This window comes from Macrotis lagotis, chromosome 2 (assembly GCF_037893015.1).
Source record: "Macrotis lagotis isolate mMagLag1 chromosome 2, bilby.v1.9.chrom.fasta, whole genome shotgun sequence".
Lineage (NCBI taxonomy): Eukaryota > Metazoa > Chordata > Mammalia > Peramelemorphia > Peramelidae > Macrotis > Macrotis lagotis.
The window spans coordinates 147,119,239-147,138,885 of NC_133659.1; the positions used below are offsets into that span (position 1 = coordinate 147,119,239).

At 37.1% G+C, this 19,647-nt stretch overlaps 1 protein-coding gene across 1 annotated transcript in view; it reads left to right on the forward strand.

The window, feature by feature from the left end:
* LOC141513277 (nidogen-1-like) overlaps nt 1-18,789 on the forward strand; it is a 95,392-nt gene extending 76,603 nt beyond the window's left edge. Inside the window, exons 13-19 of the mRNA XM_074222962.1 lie at nt 2,726-2,898; nt 6,807-6,933; nt 11,151-11,322; nt 12,281-12,438; nt 13,484-13,607; nt 14,286-14,398; nt 15,595-18,789. Of these exons, the coding sequence (XP_074079063.1) occupies nt 2,726-2,898; nt 6,807-6,933; nt 11,151-11,322; nt 12,281-12,438; nt 13,484-13,607; nt 14,286-14,398; nt 15,595-15,716 (989 nt within the window). The 3' untranslated portion in view covers nt 15,717-18,789. The remainder of the gene's footprint in view (nt 1-2,725; nt 2,899-6,806; nt 6,934-11,150; nt 11,323-12,280; nt 12,439-13,483; nt 13,608-14,285; nt 14,399-15,594) is intronic.
* The last annotated feature ends 858 nt before the right edge of the window (nt 18,790-19,647 follow it).

Below are 19,647 nucleotides of genomic sequence, written 5' to 3' on the forward strand. Positions count from 1 at the left end.
GTTCTGATACCATCAGCTCTGTCTCGGGTGGATCACATTCTTTATCATAAGTCCAACACAGAAGTTCCTTCCATATTTTGCTGATTGTAATTCTCTCTATCCATTCCTCCCTGCTACCATATATTATATTTTCTCTCTTCTTTCACTCTGTCCCTCTTCTAAAATGTGCTGTAGGGTAGCTGAGTGCTGCAGCAGACAGAGCACCAGCCCTGGGGCCAAGAAGCCCCAAGCCTACATACCACCCCAGAGATTTAGCAACTACCTGGCGCCGTGGTCCCAGACAGGCCATCCAATCCCAGCACCTTGCAAAAAGTAAAAAAAGAAAATGTATTATATCTGACTATTCTCTCCTATGATCTACCCTCTCCTCTATCACCTCCACCCCCCCTCTCCTTTATACTCTAGATGTCTATACCCTATTGAGTGTGTATGCTGTTTCCTCTCTAAGCCATTTCTGATGAGAGTGAAGGTTCCCTCATTTCCCCTTGCCTTCCCCCCTTCCATATTATGATGGAATGCTATTCTGCTATAAAAAATGATAAACAGGATGTTCTCAGAAAAACCTGGAAGGACTTACATGAGCTGAAGTAAAGTGAAATGTACTGTGTGCATAGTAACAGCAAGATTGTAGGATGATCAGCTGTTGAGTGACTTAATTTTTCTCCGCAATGCAATGATCCAAGACAACTCTGAAGGACTTTTGATGAAGAATGCTATCCACCCCCAGAAAAAAGAGCAAATTGGTTTTCAAAAGATTGAACCATAATTTTCTTTATTTTTTTGAGATTTCTTTTTTGGAAGGGAAGGAGAACTGTGTTTTTTCTCACAACATGACTATTATGGAAATGTTTTGCATGACTACACATTTATTACCTATATCAAATTGCTTGCATTCTCAGTGGGGGAGGGGCAATGGGCAAGGAGGAAGGGAAAGAATTTGGAATTCAAAGTTTTAAAAATGAACATTAAAAATTGTTTTTACATATATCTGGGGAAAAATAAAAAGCTAAATAAATAATTTTTTAAAAAAGAATTACTGCTCTACATAAATATATCAATCCTCATTCTGTCTCAAAAAAAATTTCAAACATAAAATGATCTAAAATTTTAAGTGTTCCTGTCCTCAGTATGCCATTTAGCTAATGGATTAAAGGATTTTAGTCCCTGTTTTTAGTTGTTCAACTCTCTGACCCTTTTTCTTCATTGTAATAGGGATTAGTGACTGTATTCATGCTAGGGGCTCCCTGGTGTGAACTTTCAGAAACTAAAGGCTCTTGGTTTTCAAATTTTCTTCTACTACTGGCTTATCAACAACTCTGATCTCAGTAAACTCTGATCAGAATTTGTGGATCTTTAGAGCCTGGTTGAGACCTTCACCTGATGCCTTGCTTGCTCAGATGAATGAGAATTAGCAGTTGTAGAATCTTAGGAGGTGATTTGGGGTCATTTGTTTCGTTTTTATTTGTGTCCTAAGACCTTTAAGAAGCTAGGTCGATTTTCCAAGGATAAAGTAAAGATATAAAAGTTCCCAATGAGCTTGAATTCATAATACAATGGTGAAGTGTCATTAAGTACCTGTGATCATGAGACCTGCATTGAGTCCCACCTGTGCCACTGTGATGTTGAACTGAAGTCTAGACTCTTAAACTTAAGACAGACTTTTTTTACTTTCTAAGTTAAGGGAAATGGAAATTTAGAGCCATTTTAGCTCTCAGCTACCTTGATTCTGTCATAAATGAAATTCCAATTACTGAAAGCCAGTAAAGTTGATCTTTAGTTATCTGTAATAACATAAAAAAATACATAGTATGTCCTGACAATCCAGAACTTCTCATGAAGTACTATTCTCATCCTTGGTCCCACACCAAACACTTTACCAAAAGTCTTAAGTAATAAACACCAATTTAATTTTTCTTTTTCTTTGTTAAATGCTTTCATGACATTACCAAGATGAGTAGTAGTTGGAAAGAGTAAAAAACCTTGGAGACCTAGCTATCTTGAAAACTGGATGATCAGCTCCTGACTATATAGTTTACTTGTTCTTGCTTGGAGTTGAATCTTTTAATGCAGAAAAAAGTTATTCTGATGTTGCCAGCCCTAGTACTATAACTTCCATAAATCATACTTTTCATGGAAATCATAGGATCATAGGTCTAAAACTATAAGTGATCCTAGATTCAGCCCCTTCTTTTTACAGTTGGGAAACAAACAGCTAGGTAGGTTAAGTGAGTTGTCTAAGGTCACCCTTATTATCAGAGTCAAGATTTGAATCCAGATCCTCTAAATCCAATTCTCATTGATCCCACTGATATTCTTTATCGATTCATATTCCTTTATAACTCAACCAGAAGCAAACCAGGTCATCTTTTCCAATTTTCCTTTTATGTTCAGCTCATACATTGCTATATCTTTTTTTTTTTTAGGTTTGTTGTTTGTTTTTTTTTTTGTAAGGCAAATGGGGTTAAGTGGCTTGCCCAAGGCCACACAGCTAGGTAATTATTAAGTGTCTGAGACCGGATTTGAACCCAGGTACTCCTGACTCCAGGGCTGGTGCTTTATCCACTGTGCCACCTAGCCACCCCTATATCTTCTTAATAAATAAATTTCTACTGTTAACTGTAGACTTTTTTCTTTTTTTGCTATCTTCTGCCTTTGTCATTCTTCTAAGATGGTCTATTTGCTTGAACTCTCTAATTGGAACTAATTATTACCTTCTTTCACCTAGGTTTGAGCACAGTTGCTCCTCCAGTTCACCCTGGACCTTCGGTTCCTCCAGCTGTAATTCCTCTTCCCCCTGGGACTCACTTACTCTTTGCCCAGACTGGGAAAATAGAGCGTCTCCCACTAGAAGGAAATAATATGAAGAAATCTGAGGCCAAGGCTTTACTTCATGTCCCTGTAAGTACATAACTGTTGCATCTGATCATAACATCTGCTTTGGAATAGACTTGGAGAAACAGTGTGGTCTAGTTAGATAAAGACCAGAATTCTTTCCAAGGCTCTAATGCAATTTTCACTGCATGCGATCTTTAGGAAGTTGCTCTGATTCAGTTTCCTGTTGCTAGAATGAGGATAAGTAGTATGTGGCCTTTACCCAACTTTTAAGGCTGGTTATAAGGCTCCCCTCTGAGACAGTTTTGGGCTTCTTCTATTGTCCATTTGAAAAAAATAATTATTTTTAATTTATGGAATAAAACAAAAATAATATAATACAATAAAAAAGATGATTACATATGAACTTCTAAATCTGCTATGCACAACTTGCTAATCCTTTCAAATATACAACAAAATTATCATGTAAATTTTTTTCTTCCCTACTTCCCCCTCCTCTCTTCCCCCACCATAGAGATGGCTACTACTAGAAACAAGTAAGTTGATAGAATAATATGAACCAGATCCTGAAAAAAATATCCTTTTATAGTACATTCAGCTTGGGCCCTGAGTTTATGTGACCTTATTTCCATGTTTCTATTGCATTTGCTTTTTTCCTTCCCAAATATTAAGTGATTCATTTTATAATATCAACTTGACTTTGTATGCTCACACTTTTCAGAGGCATAAAAACTAATTTTTTTGTTTTAGATTTTTTTTATGTTTCAGGAATAAATACTGGTTATTAACTTTCTTTTTTTTAGAAAGAATCAAATATTGAGTGATATCTAGAAGACCAAATTTTCTGTCTTCCTTCCCAATATACTAGCCAAAAAACCTGACATAATATCTATGGATTATTCATATGTCTAAGTTAGAAAAGTATGCTTCACCTAAAAGTAGAGGATATTCCCTGCTTCTTCTTCCTCATTACTCCTCAACCTTTGGGCAGCTGATTTTTGTTTCCATTATTCTGCTCAAATTATTCACATGAAGTTTAACTATTAACAAATAATTTTTTTCAATATGAACCCACCTTGTCCACAAGGAGAGACTTTGTCAGTACTTTGCTAAAATGCCAGTATATTATTATAGCATCAACCCAATCTAATCTATTTAGTAACCCTGTTAAAAAAAAAAAACAATGAGATGCCTACTATAAAGATCTTGAAGAAGGTATTATTGATGGTAATGAAATATTAAAGGGTGATGGTAATTGGGAGCAAAGAGAAAGGGACAAGGTGAGATATGTAGCATAGAATTGAGATACTTGGTCACTCATTGAATATGAAAGATGAGGAGAAGAAAAAACAAAACAAAGATAATATGTTGCCCAGCACATTAGTAAGTGATTAATAAATGCTGATTGGTGTGATTCATTATTTTTTGAATAAAGGAGACCAAGTGTGTGGTGGTGTTAGATTAATGGGGTCTGAATATGGAATATTTCTCAGGGGAAAGACAATAAGGAAGATAGAGATGTGTCAATTTTGTAAATGTTGAGTTTTAGGATGCTGGAGATATGTCCTGTAAATGATGTCCTATAGATAGTCATTGATGTATGACTTCATAGCAGGTACTAAATCAATGCTTTTGGACTGTTTGATGTGATGTTGGAATAGAGAAAAGAGATCAAATCTTGTGACTTGACTCTTATCTACATAGGTGTCTCCATAATCTCTAAAATAAGGAAGTTGGGATCACAGATCATCTGAGATGGTTTTTTAGCTCTAGATCATTATGTACGATCAACAAAAAAAAAAGGTAGCTGAAAACATTGAAGGAATGAGCTTATCATGGGAGAGAATGTGAGGCATAGAGCTCTGGGAAACACCCAATATGAGTGTTTAGAAAGAGAACACAAAGTCATGAAGGAGACAGAGAAGGAAGTATCAGGAGTTATCAGAGAATATTGTCTCTGAAGCAAAGGGAAGAAAAGTATATGTAGTGGGAAGTAGTGATCACCAGGGAAGGATGGGAGAGAGGATAGAAGGGGAGTAGGCAAGCAAACATTTTGGTTGTATTTAGCTCAGAAAAACATGAACAGTTAACTTTCATTAGAATACTTCTTTTGCTTGTTTATAACTAATCCATTTATTTCACATGAATATAATCATATTCTTCTTGTTTCCCCCTCATTCTTTCTTCTTTTCTTCTCTTTTACTGATCTTATGTAGCTACACAGTTACTTCTCTTTACTATAATTATTCTTCCATTCTTTCTTTCTTATTGCAAAAGAAAAATGAGAGAGAATCCAAAAATAGCTGCAATTTTTTTTACAATTTTACAATTAATAGTTAGATATGAGTTTCTATTTATATTTGTTGTCTTTTTTAAAATATAAATTCCTCAAAAGAAGGTACTCTCTTCCTCTTCATTGTTTTGTTTGTTTTGGCAAGGCAATGGAGGTAAGTGACTTGCCCAAGTTCACATAGCTAGGTAATTATTAAGTATCTGAGACAGGATTTGAACTCAGGTTCTCCTGATTACAGGGCCATTGCTGTATTCACTGTGCCATCTATATTCCCCCTCATTTTTTTTATCGTCTGTCATACAAGAAGTAGTTGATATCAGAACATGACAATTTGGAAAATTCCCTTTGATGAATAAAAAGTTCTTCCAGCTAGAGTCATGGAGGCAGAAACTGGAAAGAGGTCACAAGGGGCAGAGATTGAAATGAAGGTATATGAGTGAGGAACCCAAGCCCCATTAAATTCTATGTGGCCATTTTTGGGGTTAACTTACTCCTCCTACCACCCCAGTGCTTCCTTACAGAATATAAATGCTCAGCAGCTTCTGTGTGTATGTGTGTGTGTGTGTGTGTGTTATGTATTCGGCAAAGCTGACCTTTTCATATGCCTACGTTTCTAAATGAGTTAAGCCTTTCACTGACTTACCAGAAATAGCATCAGGTGTCTAATGAAACAATATTAGATTTTCTTCTGAGTCATTGACACAAGTATCTCTAAAGAGATTAACATTCCTTAATGTCTGGTCAAGTAGAAAATTGATAACTACAGAACTCAAAGGGGTTTGTTTAGTTGGGACTTCATGTAGAATAGACAAACCTGATCAAGAGTAGAGTTCTTTTATATGAGGAGGGATGTTTGTTTTAGGATAATATGAAGAAAATTCTTTTCCATGGCAATTAATGGAATCTTGCCCCTTACCAGATGATAAAACTCTCTTGATGGAAAGGACCATGTCATTCATTTTTCATTCCCCTACAACCTTAAACAGACTATAATATTATCCCCAATTTATAGAGATGACTGAGACTCAGAAAAGTTAAATGACTTGCTCCAAGAGGTTCTTACTAGCAGAGCTGACATTTGAATTCAGGACTTCTAACTCTAAGATCAAATAAAGAATTCCTCTACAAAATGTTGCCTAATGTTGCATAGAAAATTTATGGTGAATTAAATGGGAGTAAATATTTGTATTTTCTTACTATGGAGAAATGATAAGGAAATTATGAAATGGATACATCTGAGTGGGACCAATAAAAATTTGACTGGTGGGGAGGATTTTTTAAAAAACATCAGCATTACTGGTATGATGAACATGAGCTGTACCACAGAAGACTACAAATGAAGGAAGTATTTGAGATCCTTCCAAAGGCTGCCTAGTAATTGACTGACTGTGTTAAGTGTCACATTAGGGATTTCATCATAGCTTCTTGTGGGGTTAGACTCCATTATTTTTTTTTTTAGGTTTTTGCAAGGCAATGGGGTTAGGTGGCTTGTCCAAGGCCACACAGCTAGGTAATTATTAAGTGTCTGAGGCCAGATTTGAACTCAGGTACTCCTGACTCCAGGGCCGGTGCTCTATCCACTGCGCCACCTAGCTGCCCCTACTTCATTATTTTTTGGTGTAAACTTTACCCTTCAAGAAAATGTGCTTATAGCTCTATAACAGCTTGTGTTCACTTACAGGATAAAGTTATTATTGCACTTGCTTTTGACTGTGTGGATAAGGTGGTTTATTGGACAGATATAAGTGAGCCTGCTATTGGGAAAGCCAGCCTTTATGGTGGGGAGCCAACAACCATCATCAAACAAGGTGAGAAATGCTTTCTTTTATTCATTCGTTTTGTTTCTATGGTTTCTAGGAAACAGGACAGATCTGTCTCTACCTCCATGGTGTGGTATAAGTGGAGATAGCTTCTCACAATCAAATGCATTAGGTCCATGGTCTCAACTATCATTCTATAGCCAATTTGCTTCAGGAGTTCCCTTTGAAAATGCACCTGATCCTAGGCAGTTCATAGGAACATAGAGTTGGAACTGGATGGCATTTCAGAGACCATGGAGGATAATTTCTTTATTGGGCTGGTTAATTAACTTTATTAACTGGTTCAGTTTCCATATCACATATCACACCATGCAAAAATCTACTATTCTATAGTGTCTTTGAAGTCTCCCTTCCTCTTCCTAATCTTCCACTTCACAGATGAGAAAACCAAGGTGCAAAGAGAAAGGTTAAGTAACTTGCCCAAGGTCACACAGGTCAGGTAGCTGATCGAGACAGATTTGAAACACAAGCCTTCCCACTCTATATCCAATATACTTTTCACTGAACCAGGACAGATTCTATCACAGTGCAATCTATAGGTCTGTGTAAATCTTGTCATTGCTAACAAGTTTTCATGTCTAGACTATTGCATGAAATAAATGGGACATTAGCTGGACTTAGAGGCATTTTCATCCAAAAGAGAAGAATTGAAATGGAATTGGTTTTGAGATTTGATCTATAATCTGAAGTATAATATGATAGAAAATCATTTTGCTTCCAACATGAACTCCTAAATTACAATAGCATGCCTTAAAAAATGGGCTCCTGGTTATTGTTTCTCCTATCATGATATAGAGCATAGCTCTCCAGTTTCCAATTTGACATTTTGCTGACCATTCCTATTATGAAAAGGTCCCAGCACTTTTTAAGTAGACCCCTGGGCTTTTTCCCTTTGGTTGACTTTGCCAGAGGTTAATGTGGCCGGAATTAAAGTTGAATTAAATGAGTTTGGCTGTGGATATAGTCACTGAGTTCTTTTCTATAAAACTCTGTTGTCAAAAAGACTATTGCTGTTCCCCCCACCACCACCATGATTAGGTTGATGAGTAGAAGCTTTCCAGATGCCATTTTGCATTTATCCAGTCGTTCTTTTTCCCAAAGTGCTGTGACTATTATCTTCATTTTGAGATCAAAACTCAGTGAGTTAGGCTAGGCTAGGCTAGGCTAGTAGGTCAGTGTCAGCTATTTCCTGTTGCTCTTGGATCTGATAATCATCCAAGACAATTCTGCACAGTCAGAAACATTCCCAGCAAAAGCCTACTTACTGCCAAAACACTGAATGAAAGAAACCCAATTCCATCTGATTTTTGGAGAAGAAAAATCACTAAGTAAGCTATTATTCAAAAGTAAAGAAACTTCAACATTTACAGGTTGATGCTTGATATAGGTTGAAGGCTTTTTTTGCCTTTTCCCTTTGCCTAATTATTATACTCTGATTTTCTTCAAGTCCCAGATAAAATTCCACTTTCTACAAGAAGCTTTTTTTTTCCTGTCCCTCTAATTCTTGTGCCCTCCCTCTATTGATTATTTCCAATTTATCCTGTAGAAACCTTGTTTGTACTTAGTTGTTTATGTGGTGATTCCCCCATTAACCTGTAAACTACTCCTGAGCAAGGACTGTCTTTTGTTTTTCTTTGTATCTCCAGGACCTGGCATCTAGTAGGTACTTAAATATTGCTGTTTTTGTTGTTGGGTTCACTCATATTCAGCATTCTTTATTTAAAGTTCCAACCAGATCATTCTAAACATCATTATTGCTATTATTTTTTTTTAATTTAAACATGCACAAGTAATACAAAATTTGCAGCCTTGCTGCCATTCTATCCAACTTGCATGCTGGTTGACATTTTCCAGATCTCAGCACCATAGTGCTTTTCCCTAGGGGGCCTGAATTTTCTTGGAGTTTGAATTAGGACCAAGATTTTCACTGATGAGATAATGAGATGTGAAGCTCCCTCTGGGACTTCATCAAGCAGCCTATAAAAATATTAAGCTCTTAAGAGTCCCTCCTCTCCCCACCCCAACAATGTGAGCATATATATACTCTGAGTATCTCACATAGCCCACGCAGGATGGACTCATTCCAAATTTACCCCACAGTGATTTATTCTGATCCTGTCTCATGGAATCAAAGGGTGGGACATGACCTCAAAAGGTCAGCCTCCCCTTCGCTTTGCCTCCAGGGACATGTGAAATATTTTAATACTTTACAAATCCGTACTTTCCTTTGAATTAAAAAGACTTTGCCCCCACTGAAGTTTTTCATTCCTAATGAACTTCCTCTGGGAGGGGGTCTGAGGTGGCTTTGATGTCTCCCAACATGTAATGGCATGATTCCCATCAGAAATCTGAGGGGAGAAAGGCTGGGGGCAGCAGCCTTAATGTTTGGATTCTTTAAAATTTAATGAAAGTTAATACTTACTGAATTAAGCATTGTGCTGACTACTTCACTTCCCCAGATCACCCAGGTAGGAGACCTGAATAAAAGGAAAAAACACCATAGGGGACATTAGAGAACAAATTCTTATTATGGTAGTGGGGGGTTTTCCCCCCTCAGCTATACTTTCTTTTTTAAATTATTTTTGTAAGGTAGTGGGGTTAAGTGATTTGGCCAGGTCACACAGCTAGGTAATTGTACTTTTTTTTTTTTAAAGATTGTGTTACTGACTTGTTCCCTACATAACTGTTATTTCACAATATACTCCTGATTGAACCCTACCTTATAACAAACAAAAACAGTGAAGCAAAGTCAACTTAAAAGGCATTTGTTAGTTTAATTCTCTCTTTTGGTATCTGAAGACTCTGATTTTCCAAATGATTAAATGACTTAATAGCTAGTAAATCAGAAAGATAGACTTTGAACCCAGATCTTCCTGACCCTAAACTTGGCAGTCTATACTGTCATACCCTCTAGGAAAATAGCTATCATTTGTATATTGCTTAAATGTTTGCAAAGAATATTATTTCATTTGATATCTATAAAAATCCAGGGATGTAGAGCCTATTATTATCCTCATTTTACAGATAAGGAGAATGAGACAAGTAGAAGCTAAGTGACTTGCCTAGGGTCATACAGTTAGTAAATATCTGAGACCAGATTGGAATTCAGATCTTTCAGAATTTAGTTCAGCTCTTATCTGCTATGTTACCTACCTGCCTCTTAATCTGCAATCAATTTAAATAGAGCTGCCTCTTGGCACTTTTATCATTTATATTATTGCAGTCATTGTTTATTGTTTTCATCTTATAGATTCTTCTCCCTGAGTAAGTTCATGAATGTTTTCCCATGTTTCTCTTAATTCCTCATATTCATTGAATTCAAATCATCAAATGAAAAGAAAGGATGATAGCCTCAATTTCAAGTGGAGTGTTTCTATATAGCATTGAAATATCATAACATAAGATTTGGCGATTGGCTTAGCATCAAAAATGAATTTGAAAATAGACAAGCTAGAGGTTGGTAAAGACCAATGGGCTTAACATATGCATTTCTCTTAATAAATATGGACTGGTATATACAATTATAAATGCTGAAGATACTGCTTACATCAAATTTTGCTTCTTTGTGTTAATTTAAAGTGTTTTCCAGGGATAAATGAATGAACTCTAGATATGATGTTATAGATTAGAACTGGTCTTAGAGTCAGACAGATTACCTCTGATACAACTGACTGTATTCCTGGGAAACTCACTTAACATCTCAGTGTGTCCTCCTAAATTATAAGCAAATTGCTGATCTGTAGAGTTTCCACATTGGGAGTTTTATTTTTACCAATAAAATCACTGGTCGAGATTTGCTTCCCTTTGCTCCCCTCTCACAGTCTAAAATAAATGAACTTGTTATTTGGGGTTTTCTGAAAGACTGTATGAGTCCCCCCTTGTACTGTTAGGCGAGAGACAATTGTTAAATTTTCAGTGTGCTCATTTAAACCTCAGAAATAGGCAAACACTATAAATCAGAGCTTTATTATTTTATTGGTTGTCTAAACTTAGATTAAACTTAAAAGAATATCATGTATATATTTAAAAGTTTATCAACATACTTCTCATAAGCAACCAAGATTTTACTTTCAAACTGTGAGCTTATGGAAGTGGTAAAATTGTTAACTGCATGTGTTATTATTAAGTGGACATAATCTTACCTATTTTGTCCAATAAATCTATTTTATGAAGGTCATATGTGATTTCTCTATGTTTGATTCTAGATCTTGGAAGTCCAGAAGGACTTGCTCTTGATCATCTAGGTCGCAATATTTTTTGGACTGATTCTCAACTGGATCGAATAGAAGTAGCAAAAATTGATGGCAGCCAACGCCGAGTTCTCTTTGAGACAGATCTCGTGAACCCCAGAGGCATCATAACAGATTCTGTTAGAGGGTATTTTTTGTTTGTATAAATGTGTATGTCTCTCTCGGATATTTTCAGATAGCAAACTCTTATTTCCCTTCCTAAATATAAGACTCATGGAAATACTTGATACTCTTAAGAAAATTTGTTTTTCTCCTAGAATTTTCCATTTTTGCAGAAACTCTATTTAGTAGACTAAACCCTAGTAAGTAGAAACCCTATGTATCATGACTCAGATGTAATATGTCCACAATGCATATAGTTCTGCTGAAATCCCATGCACTAGCTATCTTTATAAGTTTACAAGTTGGAAGTATCATATTCCTCACTTGTATTGAATATGAATAATATTAGAAGAGAGATTAAGATGGACAGCTCCAGAACTTTTACATGGGGTTCCCATTCATCACTAGTGATGGTCATTGTTGTTGTTATCGTTATTGCTCTTTTGAATATTAAACAGTACAACATTCTCAAACAGTATTTTATCTTCATTTATTGTATAATTTGGACTTTATGGATCTCACTAGAGTCAGTTTTCTTTCCCCTAAAATATAGTGGACCTCTTTGTAAGTATCATTGCCCCCTAGCCCTGTTTGAGCCCATATTTATACCTTCATTTTCTCACTGCCTTTCCCAAAAAAACTTGCATTGCGTTCTGGGTTATTGTACTATATATTGATTATATGTAATGAATGATTTTGAAATTAGCTCTACTGGTAATATATCAGCTCATATTATGGAATAAGTTTGTTCTTAAATTAACTGGTCCAAATAGCATGAGGGAGAAAATATAAACTTTGAAAAGTTGAAGTTATCCCTTCCCCATTTTCTTATTCCCAACCTGTTCATTTTATCCCATGATTTATTTAATATCTACTGATATTTTTTTAACCTTAGTCTCCTTTTAAAAAATTCTTTCATTATTACTTCAATATTCCTTTGTTTTCTTCTTTCCTCTTTCCCATTGACTTCTTTCCTTTTCTAGAAACCTTTATTGGACAGATTGGAACAGAGAAAGTCCTAAGATAGAAACTTCCTACATGGATGGAACCAATAGAAGGATCCTTGTGAAAGATGACCTGGGATTGCCCAATGGATTGACTTTTGATACTTACAGTTCACTATTATGCTGGGTAGATGCAGGTAACTTGAATCCCTTTAGAAACACAGTCCAGTGCTGGTCCTTGGTTTGGATGGTGTACTTCAGGAGAATCTACAAACAAAGAGAGGGACTAGGAACTTCAAACATGCAATCATTCAAGAACCTTTACAAACACATCACCAGAAGAGACTAAACTTTTTTAAACAGGCATTTCTAAAGCATTTTAAGGTTTGCAAAATTATAGGCATATCTATATCACACATATATACATATTATCTTATTTGATCCTCACAACAAGGTTGTTATGTCTGAATCTAGTAAGTGTCTGAATTGAGATTCAAACTCAGATCTTCCTGACTACAAGTCCAGTTCTCTATCCACTGTACTATCTAGTTTCCTGACCAAGAATATGTCAGAGTTTATTATTCTTTTTAAAAGATTCCTAGCAGCAACCTAATTCTCAAACTACTATAAACAGAGACAGGTAAGGATCTCATCACCAATTAAGTTGAGTTTTTTTTTTGCTTGGTTTTTATTCTCAGTCATGTTCTAGAGAACAAATTAGCCAGGAAGGGGAGAAGGAGTCCATCACTCCCATTCCTCAAATAGGAGGTAGATCTGAGTCCACCAAGAAAATCCAAGGCTGGATCTCCTCTGATTTAAAAAAAAAAAAAAAAAAAAAGATGTCTTTATAAATGGTACCAGTTTTACACATTGATCTAGGAGATCACTTTTTCAAAATCCTATTAGTTGGTAGTTATCAACTGCTATTGACTTTTACACCACCTGTTGCATAGGATTATAGTACCTGATAAACAGCAAATTGCTACAAAAATATGAATTGCTGCTGTGATTGCTAGCAATTACTGGAAATTAAAATGGCCTACTCCAGAAAAGGCATGTGTATATGAAAGAAAAAGAAAACTGTGTCAGAGAAAGCTGAGAAAAATACATTTTTTTAAAAGTTGAATTTAATCACCAAGTCATGTCATTTATAACACTGACTCTTTCTCACCCATGCTCTGTTTTTGACACAAAAGGGCCATTTTTCATGTACAAAGAACAAATTGTTTTCTTTCTACACAGGCACCAATCGGGTGGAATGCATGAACCCTAGTCATCCCAGCCAGCGCAAGATCCTTGAAGGGCCCCAGTATCCTTTTGCCGTTACAAGCTATGGGAAGAATTTGTATTACACAGACTGGAAGACGTACGTCAGCTGTTACAGTCTTGAAGCCCTTGCTGTGTTTGCAGCCAAAGACCTTCCCATCTGTCCATTTGGCCCAGAGTTGGGTCTTCTGAGAAACTTTTCCCCTACTCTCTGGGTTGTCAGTGACTAAGGCAGGAGGAGGGGGAAGGATAGGAAGAGAGAGAAAGGAGGAAATGCCTTGAGGGTGAAAATGAAGCAACTTTTTTCATCAAAATACTTTTAGTTAGCAGAATTTCCCCATATTTTCAAAAATAGGCTTCCTTAGGCTATTGATCTACTCTATGGGGGTCCTGCACCATTTGGAATGAATGATGTCACTTTTCTTTACCATAGTACTTTAATTAGCTGTATTTCCTCAAGCCCCTTGCTAAACTTACTAACCCCATCTCCCAAAGGTAGTGCAGGGAGATGGCTGCCCAAAGAATTTAGAGAACCTTTATTTTAAGCCAGAGAGGAATGGTGAGAATTGTAGTTTGAACCTTTCTTACCTCCAAGAAGTTGTCACCAGGCTTGAAACTCCAGGCCCTCACCCCCCCCCCACCTGGAGGAATATGTGCTCGCCTCAGAAGAGAGCCCATAACCTTTAGTTACTAATATCCTTCTGACAACTAACATATCTGCAAAAAAGGTTTCCCTGCAGAACAAACACAATATTTTGTTTTGTTTCCTTTCTGGTAGGAATTCTGTAGTGGCAGTGGATCTCGCTATTTCCAAAGAGACAGACAGCTTCCATCCTCACAAACAGACACGGCTGTATGGCATAACAACAGCGTTTTCTCAATGTCCCCAAGGTAACTACCACCGACACTGTTGGAATCTAGGTTTGTCAAATCTTTTGAAGCTGAAGGTAAAACTGAAGCAGGAATGAGGGAGAAAGTGGGATTGGATGGGTACATGGCAGGGTTGATGTGCCCATGATGTGCCCTTCCTCAGTGATGAGGAAGAGCTTTTCAGATCTTTGGGAGGTCCATGATTTTGAGCAACCTAATCAATCACTACAAATATAGTGCTCAGTTTGTATCCTGCCTCAGAAAAAACAATGCTCAGTTCAAATCCTATCTTAGACATTTAATAGCTGTGTGTTCTTGGGCAAGGCACTTACCCCTGTTTGCCTTAGTTTTTCATGAGTTGAAGAAAATTTGTAAAGAAAATCAGTATTTCTGTCAAGAAAACTGCAACTGGGGTCATGAAGAGTTGGACACAACAAGGAGTAGCCTTCCAGCCGAGTTCCGAAGACTTGGGGGAGATGAGCTTTGTTCATCTGAACAGCTTGCAAACCAGATCATTATATTTTGTTTTCTGGCTTGGGATTTGGTTTATATGCAAGAAAGAAATGAGGAAGGAGAGTTCCAATGAAAAGACTTAGGCAGTTCTGAACATCCTGAACAGCTTCATGTCTTAATATCCTTTTTCTAAAAATCAGAACCTGTGATTTAATTAATGGAGTGAGCTCCCTGGTATGGAATCTCTCTTTTACTGAAGTGAGTTAGGAACGCAGATGTATCTTCTTTGAGAGTTTCCTGAAACATTGAACAGTTTAGTGACTTAAACCAGCTCACATAGATTTAGAGCTGGAAGAAGCCATAAAATCCATTTTTCTGATGACAAAACAGAAGTTAAGTGATTTTCCCAGGGTCACACAGCTTTTGTCTTGAGGTATGATTTGAACCGAGTTCTCTCTCTTAGGCGACTGCTCAGTCCACACTAAGATGAGGACTGTAAAGTTGAAAGAGAGGGATCCCTCTGCACTAGTGCTCTATCTATGCCACTTATAGCTGCGTCAATGAGCAGGATTTGAACCCAATTTTTCATAACTTCAATGTTAGCCTTCTGTCTACTTTACTCATTGCATCATGAAGTTCATAGAGGCCAAAAAAAATGACTCAATAGAGAGGCTATCTTGTTAAAATCATAGCTAACATTTTTCTTTGTCAACTCAGGTGACTTCCCTTGATACTAAAATGAATATATTTTTGTCTTACAACAGGCCACAACTATTGCACGGTGAATAATGGAGGCTGCACTCATCTTTGCTTGGCAACCCCAGGAAGCAGGTCCTGTCGGTGTCCTGACAACACCCTGGGGGTTGACTGCATAGAGAGGAAATAATGCACTGGAAACCAAAAAAGAAAGGAATGCCACTGACACCACATTTTCAACTGCAGCACCCTACCTTGATGTGGGCCAGATTGAAACCCATTTTTCAGAGTCAAGTTGTAATTGACCCTGCGACCAACACAACCTGGGGACCCTCAGTGTTCCCTTTACCACTTAAATATATATATATATCGTGTGCCCTCTATAATAGGAAAGCCTTAATCCATATACTAGAACCTTAAGGACACTCTTGGTGGAGGCTTGGAGAAATGTGAGTAGCCTCACAGCTGTGTTGTCTGGATTCTTGAGTCTCACTTAGCCCCTTGAAACACAACCAGCCTGAGCCAATTTGGGAAGAATTGTGAGGTAGGCTAGGTTTCTCTGCCGTGGCCTCCCACCTCCCTTTCAGGTGCTCTCTTTCCCTGTTTCATTGACCTCCCCCTCTAATATACCTCTTCCAACATATTCAGTTCTCTCATGCTGCCAAAGGCTTCCCACTATAATGTCTTATCTAGGCCTCTTTGGTCTACTCTTTAATCCTGGAAAAAGAAAACATTGGCTATGCTCCTTCCCATTTCCTTGGGAAATGTCTGCAGAGAAATTTATGTCACCCATGCCAGTAAAATATTAGCATTTTAACAGTGACATGCAGACCTTAACCCAAATGACTGAATCTAAAAGTAGATATTTTAGGCCAATAGCAGAGCTATTTAGGTGTTAAGAGGAGTCTTTGGAATCCCTCAAGCTGCACCAACCACCTCCTCTAATGCACCCACCCACATGTACCTTTGCCATTAATAATCCAATATGCCAAGACCATGGAATGTTAGAGCTGGAAAGATTAACTTGGGTCCAACTTTCTCACTTTTCAGATTAGGAAACTGTATCCTAGAGAGACTACATAGGCATCAATTCATCCCTTGTCTCAACATTTTATATAATTCTCTATTCCTGTGTTCCAAGGCCAGGAAATGAATTCTATGGAGATAATTTTCTTCTCCTATACCTTATCCATTTAGCAAACTAACATTCCTCATAATTAAAAAAATTCTCCTTAGATCTGCTTCTCCTCCTTATTTGATTACTATGATTTCAAGTGCCTTATACAGTATCCTCACTCACCATGTGAATAATCCTTATTGGCCTTCCATCTTCTAAGTGGAGAAAAACTGTAGAGTTGATGATGCCTCAGAGGGAGGGAGATTTGAATGATCTCTCTCTCTCTCTCTCTCTCTCTCTCTCTCTCTCTCTCTCTCTCTCTCTCTCTCCTTTAGCATATGATGGTAGGTACATTGCAGTGGTTTAGATATTCCAGGAAATATATAGTCATAATACTTCAATTCAACATTTATTTAGCACCTACTATATGCAAATCTCTGTTATCATTGTGCAATGCAGATAGTAGGTACTTTGTAAATATAAACTAAATTAAGGAAACTAATTCTTTTTTTTAAAATTTTTTTATTGTTTTTTTAATCTTACAATTTTTTCCCCCAATCTTGCTTCCCCCCCCCCCCAGAAGGCACATCTGATAGTTTTTATATTCTAGGGACCTAATTCTTAACTGGTTGTTATTGGAAGACTTATTAAACAGGCCCTTGCCTCTTTTTTTATCCCTAGAACTTAGCACAGTGCTCAACAGTTCTTAATAAATGTTTATTGATTGATTTGCCCCATTTATTTTTCTAGGTATTTTCTGTGATTGATTAAAAGATGCTTTTTTTTAGGTATTTGAGTAGTTTGAATGGGTTTCTTATATCATCTACTTTTAAGAAGCTGTGGTTAATAAAGAATCACAATAGAAATATGGATCCAAAGCTAAATTTCTAAAGTTGAGGGATTTGATGGCATAAAGACAAGGGATTGCTTATGTAGTAATTGATTAAATAGCTTTAGACAAAGAAACTGGAGAGGGGAAAAAGAATGTGTTAACATAACCAACAGATAAAACTCACTAAGTTCTGAGGTCAAGGCACCCATGTGCCAAAGAATGAGCTCTCTGTTTCCCTCTGTTTCTCTCTGTCTCTCTCTCTCTGTCTCTCTCTCTGTCTCTCTCTCTCTGTCTCTCTCTGTCTCTCTCTCTCTCTCTCTCTCTCTCTGTCTGTCTCTCTCTCTCTCTCTCTGTCTATCTCTCTCTCTCTCTCTCTCTCTCTCTCTCTCTCTCTCTCTCTCTCTCTCTCTCTCTCTCTCTCTCTCTCTCTCTCTCTCTCTCTCTCTCTCTCTCTCTTACATTTTCCCTGGCCATGCCGTGGAAGAAAATCAGTTAAGTGCCAAATGAATAGTATAGTAAGTTCTGCAGGAATCCAAAGAAGACAGTGGGCTAGATTGTCAAGGAAAAACATTTATGGAGAAAGTGAAACTTTCTGTGGATCATGAAGGATGACCAGTACTTGAAAAGGGGAAAAAGAATGGAGTTGGAAATACAAAAAGTTAGGGACAATGCATTTGAAAAACATGCCCTAGATCAGTGTGTGTAAAACAGATTATGTATAAGAAAGTAATGGGAAGTAACATTATAATGGAAGCTTGGCATTAGGTTGTGGAGCACCTTGAATGGCAAGGAAAGGAATTTGGACTTTATTCTGAAGGAAAAGAAGAGTCTTCAAATTGTTAGGTGGGAGGGAGTTCTTCCTCTGAACAGGATAGTGAAAGAAATTAATGATATTTGAAGAAGATTAATCTGGTAGTAGCACGTAGAGTGAACTTGGAGGTAGAGGGGAACAAGTGAAAGTACAAGATTGGGGAAGCTTTTGGTCCCTCCAGCAGTGTTGGGGTTGATTTGAGACCTATCCTACAGTTGAGATTCCTTTTGATTTATATTTATCAAAACATATCCAGCTCTATTATAAAGTGTTCTTGATGATTTTGTATAACTTTTGTAACTTCATTTTATTCATATTTTATCAGATACATTTTCCAAAAAATTTTAAAAACTTTCAATTCTAAAAAATGTGCAGAACATTGAAGGTGCTTAATAACTATGTTCCCCCAAAGTTATGCAATTATCAGGTGATTCCCTAAAGTTTACATCTGTACCACTTATAATGCAGAAAATAATAAAGTGGATTTTTTTTGTAAAAAATAAGATCTTCTTGTCTTCAATGGTGTCAGCTTTTCTGAATAGTGAATTTTCTTTTTTAGGTTTTTGCAAGGCAGATGGGGTTAAGCAGCTTGCCCAAGGCCACACGGCTAGGTAATTATTAAGTGTCTGAGGCTGGATTTGAACTCAGGTACTCCTGACTCCAGGGCCGGTGCTCTTTCCACTGCGCCACCTAGCCACCCCTGAATAGTGAATTTTAGGATATTCAGTTTTCTTATCACTTAATAACTATTTTAATCTCAGCAGGAAACCTAACTTTCCTAATCAGTAGAAAATCTGACTGAAAATATCTGGGGGCAGCTAGGTGGCACAGTGGATAAAGCACCAGCCCTGGAGTCAGGAGTACCTGGGTTCAAATCCAGCCTCAGACACTTAATAATTACCTAGCCGTGTGGCCTTGGGCAAGCCGCTTAACCCCATTGCCTTGCAAAACCTTAAAAAAAGAGAGAGAGATCTGCCCACCTTTTTTTTTTAAAGAAACTGTAAGAAACAATTCTGTTTCAATAAACTTGTTCTACACAATTTCAATTCAACACATTTGATAAGTCCTCACTTAAGAAATGGTTCTGTATTGTTTTGTTTTGCCTTTCTTTGTATTCCCATATAGGTACTCAATAAATACTGATTGACTATTGTGCACAGTGCTCTACACTAAAACACAGGATATATTCTTATGCAGAATCTTCCAAAGATTGTAGTTTTGTGACCATTGGGGTTTTCTTGATGAGGTTCTCTATGATAACAGGCATCTTTTGGAGCTGACTAATTCTAAAAAAAGGAGGAAGAGGGGCAGCTCGATGGTACAGTGGATAGAGCACCTGCCCTGGAGTCAGGAAGACCTGA